This window comes from Alexandromys fortis, unplaced genomic scaffold (genome assembly GCF_014885135.2).
Source record: "Alexandromys fortis isolate MF-2015 unplaced genomic scaffold, M_Fortis_MF-2015_v1.1 scaffold_309, whole genome shotgun sequence".
NCBI classification, from domain to species: domain Eukaryota; kingdom Metazoa; phylum Chordata; class Mammalia; order Rodentia; family Cricetidae; genus Alexandromys; species Alexandromys fortis.
Window position 1 is genome coordinate 1 of NW_026068219.1, and position 7,174 is coordinate 7,174.

Consider the following 7,174-nt stretch of genomic DNA (forward strand, 5'->3'; position numbering starts at 1 on the left):
GGGGCAGAGAAGGAACGCTTTTCCCCAGGGGCCAAATTGGCTTTGCAGATACCAATAGCCCATTCAGACTTCTCTCCCACCTTCACCTCCCAGTAATGTCTCCCTGAATTAAAATTCGGAATCCCCAACACAACACGACTCCTGATAAACCTTTTTGAAGAACGTGGAAGACGTTGTTTTTTCTTTAACAATGTGACACGTTTTCTGTCCTCAGACACAAGCAGGTTTGGATGGGCTGTTTCTGGGTCTAGAGTTACCTGAACTGTAAATCGCTGTATAAGTTTCTGTAGAGCTGAATGCTGAGGAGGAAAGTTGTAGGCTTCTCTTCTTATCTGAGCTGGGACAATGCCTGGGAGATGAAGACTCTCAGATTTCTGGCAGAAATCCTTGACTCTCGACAGTGTTTCTACATCTGAGTGTGCTCTGCCTGCCACCACGTGGCTAAAGAGCCCTCTGACTGTGGAAACATGGTTCTCAAATGCTGCTATGTTTTCGCTCAGTTTCTGCTTGAGATCCTGCTCCTCGTCCTTTAGCCTGGAGAAAGCTGTCTTCTGTTCCCTATTTAAAAACTGGCTGAGTTGCTGAAATTCAGATGTCAGTTCTTTCCTCTGGGCTTCTACCTGTTGCCTTAACTTCTGGGATTTTTTTATTTGAAGAGTTTTTAACTTGTGAACCTCTTTTAGTTTCTTCTGGAGGGATTTGGTCAATCTGTGAAGCTTTCTCCTGTGATGAGAGGCAGCCTGTGCAATGGGGGTCACCTGATGGCCATTGTGGCTCCCAGGCCTGATGCACTGGTCACACAGCAGCTGCAGGTCATACTCACAGAACAAGGTCAGGACCTGGTTGTGTTGCTCACAGCTAGTGCTGGTCTCCTGACTGTTGCTCTTGCTTGTCAAGCTATACAGGTCCTGGGCCATTTCAACTATTATCCCAAGCTGATCATTGTTTGAGAGATTCCTCACATTGCATTGGTGTCGACAGACCGGGCAGGGGAACCATTCTTGCCCTTGCTCATAGAAGGATGTGAGGCAGGTATCACAGAAGTTGTGTCCACATTCTGTGGTGACTGGTTCTTGCAGGTCATCCAGACAGATGTTACATTTGGTCTCTGCCTGGAGTTTGGTCAAGTTCGATGCCTGTGACATCAGGCTGGGTATAAAGGTCTGGACCTGGGTGGGCTTTCTTCTGACACTTGCAGGGCTCTGGGGTGCCCTGCAGGACAAGCTGACTCAATTGTCCTGCAGTTCCCTCCTTGAAACCGCTGTTGCCCCACTGTTGTCTCCTGGGTTACCCTACAGTGGTGGAAGCCTTGAGTCCTTTGTGGTTTTAGCCTCTAATTCCAGTTTCCAACAAGGTCCTTGGCATGGACTTGCAGCCCGTGACAGCTCAAGAGGACAGCTGCTCTTCTGAACTCTTGCAGCTCACAGTTGCTTTCAGTAATAAGAAATTACTTTAAAAGAATAAAATAATACTAGGTTAGTTCAGATGGTCCCAGGTCCCACTCAGTATCTGGCTCCCTTTAAACTCTGACTGATGACATCTCAGTCATTCCCAAGCCTGGAACACTGAGTTGAGCCCTGCCTCCTCTGCCCACATGGCCACACAGCACACATGTTCACCTGTCCCCTGCAAACTGTGACAAGGGCAGAGCCCTGGGTGTAGACTGACAATAAAAAGAGGAGGCACAGCCTTGATGAAATATCCTGTAACCCATGATCCTCTCTGCTTCCCAAGTGCTGACATGATAGGGCTGAGACCACAGGAGTCCTGATGGAAATCACACTCAGGGCCTCAAGCAGGCTAAGCAGGTGCTGTACACACTGAGCTATGTCCCTAGGCCATGATTTTCATTGCTTTGCTTTGTTGTTATTGTTTAGATATAGTTTGTTTTCTGTTTTTGTGTGTGAGAAGTTTTCACTAGTAGCTCATCTGAACTCGAATTCACCATGTAAGTCATGCTGACCTCAATTCACAGAGATTCACCAACCTCTGCCTCCGGGTGCTGGACATCAAGGCTTGTGTTCACAGTCTCATACGATAGCAGAATATCCTGGGATTCCCCGTGGTACATTCAGCCTGGGCTTGCCTTGAAATGGAAGCAATGCTGTTTGTTTCAGCCTCCCAAATGCAGGGATTACAGCCAAGTAGCACAGGGTAGGACTGTTGTTTTACGTGACAGCTAGGAAGCAGCTACATCCCAACCACCAGCCAAACTCTTGGAATCAGGTAAATAAGGACAGTCTTGCTCTAAACTTTCACCTCTCTCTGCCTTCTTAAAAGAAATCATACCACATTTGGTTTTTATTTTTATAATTAAATGTACCACAGAAGACCTTAGGAATTAAAAACCCAGAACACAGATAACCTTAGTATGCAAACAAATGAAATAAAAGTAACCCCTGCAGGGTGATGAGACACACCTTGAATGTTAGGTAATGGTGGAGACAAATTCACCCTGTTCAAAGTCCTCTCCTGAAATACAGAGGAATCTGAGGCTCAAAACACAAACTGCTCAAGGGAAAAGGTGCTTGCTGCCAAGTCTGATGACCTGAATTTGGACCCAGGGACCACATTTTGTCCTGTGACCAACACACACCCTGGTACAAGGGCACACTAAAACATGCTTGGTAAATAAGTGTTATTAAAAATTTATGAAACTGAACAAGCAAGCCTACAAAAATTTTCAGCGTTCTCTTTGTTTTATTGTTTATTTTTTTTCTAACAGACAGGTTCTCACTCATCCTTGCTTTCTTGATTGAATCTTATAATGCAGACCAGGTTTGCCTCTGCCTCCAAAAAACAGATAAATAAATAAAAATAAAACCTCTTTGTGTTTAGATCCATTACTTGCTAAACTATCCAAACTGTAGCTAAAGCCAGGCACGGTGGCCCACACATTTAAACCCAGCCCGCGGGAGGCAGACACAGGAGGATCTCTGTGAGTTCAAGGCTTGGGCCATCTTGGGACCCTCTCTCAAAACAAACAAATACAAATGTTCATAGTAAAACCAGGAATTGGGAGCTGCTTTTGTGGAGGGGCCTGAATCCTCCCTGAGAGCACAGATAGGCAAATGAACAAAGGCAGCTGCCTTCTGTCTTCATTTTGCATCTGCTTGTTGCAGTATGAGGAGGCTCAGAGCACACATATAAATCTTTGTCCTAAACTTGTAGTGAGCTTGGATCCCAGGAACAACAAAACCTCTCAGGACAGAAGCCCCTCCCCTACACTCAGCAGATGAGGTAATTACCTTCCAGGATAAGGCTGCACCCTGGAGTTTGAGGAATCACCTTCCAAGAGCCAAATTTGATCCTCTGCACAGTGACAGTGAGGAGGGCCTGAGACCACTTCACACAACCCAGGCTGAGCTTGACCAATAAGAGAAACTTTGACCAGGGCCAATTAATAAGGATCGCCTGTGCCCACCCTAATTTGGTCTGTACTTAAACCTGGAGCACTCACCAGTAGCCCAGGGCTCCCTGCAGATCAGCCAGCATTTTCCTACTGGGTTGCATGCTCAAGCCAATGTAATTGAGTTAATTTATTGAATTTCATGCAGAGATATACCACTGAAATCTGGATTCTTCTGCCTCCACTTTTGTAGGAGCTGGAATTAAACCCTTGAGCTGCCACCCCTGGCTTCTGTCTCCATCTCTGTTCTTCAGTTTTCCTGGTTTCTTTCAGTTGTAAATGTGGACACTTAGAGGGCCTACCTGCTGGGCCTACCTAGGTCAGGTGTTTCTTCTGAAAACCTAGGTGGCATCAGCTGAACGTTTTCTCCTAGCTAGGCTAGTTCCTAACAGACTGTTTGCTACTGTGTACTATGAGTGCCTGCTTGCTCCTGTAGGAAACCTCTCCTGCCTCGTGATTCCAGAAACAAAATCAAGTTTTGGGTCCAATTCATGGAACTAAAGAAGGCAGCTGCTCCCTTGAGCAGGACTGGCTTCTCTTCTCTAGCACAGCTCCTTAGCTGTTAGGCACCTGCCCTTGGCCTCATTCCTCAATTCTAAAGTCCCCTGGGACCCTCCACACTGGATCTTCTACAAGGACACCTGGGTTGCCTGACTAACTCATTTAACTCCTTACTTCTCCTCAGAATTCTTATTGTCACGGGATGCGTCAACGTGGCGAATGTACTTAGCTTCATTTAGGTTCAATGGAGACACAGTCAGGACACAGATCACTGCCCCAAATAGACCTTATGAAGGAAGGAGAATGTACCAGGTAGGGACAAGTAGAGCTATCTCTCTCCCAGAGAGGCTGAGTGGCAGCTGGCAGGTGCAGGAAGCATTAGCATTCCACAGAGGTCTGAAAATTTCCCAGGGTGCATTTGGAGTTTAGCCATTTCCCTAGTGTCAGAGAGCTCTCTGTGCTGTGACTGTGGTAAAGTCTCTGGGGGACAGTAATTACTTTGTGACAGGAATCTACAGGTGCATCCAGTGCAATGAGTAGTCAGGGAGACTGGGGCTGTCGATCTCACTCCACTATTTCACACCGTCCTCTGCTCTGTTGCAGGCACAGGCATCATGGCACATGTATGGGGATGCGTGTCAGGGGACAATGTTTTTGAAATTGGTTCTCTCCTTGTACCTTCTCCTGGAGTCCTGAGATCAAACTCATGTCCTCTGGCTTAGACTGGCATGGCCAGTGTTTTCTCCTGCTAAGATCTCACTGGCCCATTATCATCTTCTAAAAGAGTCCCTATGTTTCAGAGCTGTACTCTGAAATATCTCTGACCAGAAGCTAACCAGGAACAATTTTCTTTATTGATACTTTATTGACTTTGGCCTCAGTCTTCCTTCATCAGCCTCCCAGTTCTTGGGTTGAAGGCATGAGCCACCGCAGGTAGGTGTTCAGATTCCTTATGTATGTGCATATGTGTCACGTGTCTGCCTCATGCTTGCTGGAGTTCAAGGCAGTGTTGAGCTGCCATGTGGGGCACCCAACCAGGTCATCTGAAGTTCTTTAACCATTCGGCCACAGCACCAGATTCCATGTCTTTTTACCACAGAATATGAAAGTGCCCCTCCAGGTCCCCTTGTCCCCATCACAATCCCAGCCTTCTGAGTGTCTAGAATCACATGTTTGAGCCCCCAAGCCCAGTGTGGCCACCCTTTAACATGGTTTATAGTAAGTCATCAGGAATGCTTTGTTGTAGGATCACTGGGCACCAGCACCCCTTTCAGTTACTGTGTTAAAAAAAAATCAATAAACCACCAAGAAATAACTTCATTACATTGGGAAGAATTCAGTTTATTCTAAATATTTAACACCTGAGCCCAGACCCCTGGTCCCTATTAAGAAAGCCTACCCATAGGAATTCTTTTGTTTCTTTGATACATGTGTAGTTACCCTCTGTACCCATGGGTTCTGAGTTCATAGATCTAACCAACTTCAGATATAAAACATTTGGAGAAAGCTAGGCTTCATGGAGGTTTATGCCTTAGAATCTCTGTGCTCAGGGCAAGCAGCAATCTTGCCCGAGGCCCAGGCCAGTGTGGAGAGCATCCTCCAAAGCACAAAGGCTCAAAGAAAAAAAAAGACTTCAAGGCCTTAAAGGTCCCTGCTCTGGTCATACACTGTACTGGGAGGCCTGCTGGGGTTTCCCTGTCATTGTGTTGCTTTTGTTACTACAGGTCATATTAATGCTTGAGAAGGTTGTCAAAATGTGATGGAAATCTTTCATTTATGTCGCCTAACTGACTTTGAATTCCCCATCTTCCCACCTGTGATTCCTATTTCCTGGGATTAGAAGCACTGGCTTCATGCCAGCTTCACTCTGTCATTTTATATAAGAGCCTCCTGCACCCACAGCTGTGGGCACTGGAGGGAGGTCCTGCACTCACTTCCGTGGAAGCCCTGTAGATCACTGTATAGAGGTATAAAGATCTAGTTCACAGTCTCCAAGTGTGATTCTTCTTAGAGCAGCAGACTCGTAACTCCCATACCCTGTAGCTAACAGAAATGACTGCTCTCCTGCTTTTTACATCAATCCACATCAAGTGGCATTTCCTCTCATGTCACCAGCCCTGGTTAGTTCTAGCACATTCCTTTCCAAACTTCCTCATGTCTACACAGAAACCGGTGCCATGAAGCCCATTTGCAATTCCAGCTTTCAGGGACAGGGGAATCCTTAATTCAAGGCTAGATGAAGCTCGTCTCGAATAAAATAAAAATGAAACACAGGTAGTCTAGAAGGCTCAGTGAGTAAAACTGTTCATCAAAGTCTGATGGTGGATGTCTGATCCCAGGAACCCACATAAAGGGAAGGAAAGAAAGACCAGGCTGGCTTTGAACTCCTGATAACTCAGACCAGGTGGCTTGAGGGTATGCCACCAATGGTCAAAAATAAACATTAGCTAGGCCAGGGGAGTCTAATTGAAGGATGAGCAGAAGCTTGGCATATTCTGAAATTTTCTGTGGATTTAAGTTTATTTTGCCTAGTTATTTAAATAAATAATTTTATAGAAAGAAGTGGGATGCCTCATTGTCTTTAGCTAACAGATCAATTCTGAGACACAAGGCTAAGAATCCACAATTTCTCTCTTTCTCCCTCTCTCTCTTTTGTCTTTCTTCACTTTTTTTTAGACTTTCTTGCTGTGTATCCTATTGGAGTCATCCAAGTCCTCCTGCCTCCCTCTGGAGTGTTGTGATGATGATGGGTGACGGGACTGATTTTGGAGAAAAATCGTTCTCTCCCTCTCTCTTTGGGGTGTTTGTGGGCATGGGAGGGGGTAGACGGGTCTCATGTCTTCCAGGCACCTAGAGCTTGGTATGTACTTCAGGGTGAACTTGAGCTTCCGATCCTCCTGCTTCATCTGCCTATTGCTGAGATTATAGGCCTGCACCATCTCCTCTGTTTAGGCAGCGCTAGAGATGAACCAAGTGTTTCTTGAATGCTAGATGAGCCACATCCCCAGCATCTGACGCATTCATCTCCATTTATTTCAGACACAAGATTTCGCTCCCACCCTCAGGTCTCTTCACATCAGCTGGAGAGCTCCAATTTAATTCACGTCTGGCCCGACCTGGGGACAGATCCCACAGAGAGCACACAGACCCAGAAGAGCCTGTGTTTGTTATATAGCCACACGTCTCATGCTGACTAGCTAGGCACAAGTCAACTGTGGGTTTGGTTCCGGTCTAGTGTGTAGCTTGTAGGACACTCGCGCGGGT

The 7,174-nt window shown here is 46.2% G+C and overlaps 1 protein-coding gene across 1 annotated transcript; it reads right to left on the bottom strand.

Annotated features, from left to right (window-relative positions):
- Positions 1-16: 16 nt before the first annotated feature.
- On the bottom strand, positions 17-6,361 carry Trim75 (tripartite motif containing 75; the record flags this gene model as incomplete). Its single annotated transcript, XM_050130542.1, has 1 exon — positions 17-6,361. A coding segment is annotated over exon 1 (1,129 nt), but the record flags the coding sequence as incomplete, so codon positions are not given.
- Between the last annotated feature and the right edge of the window lie 813 nt (positions 6,362-7,174).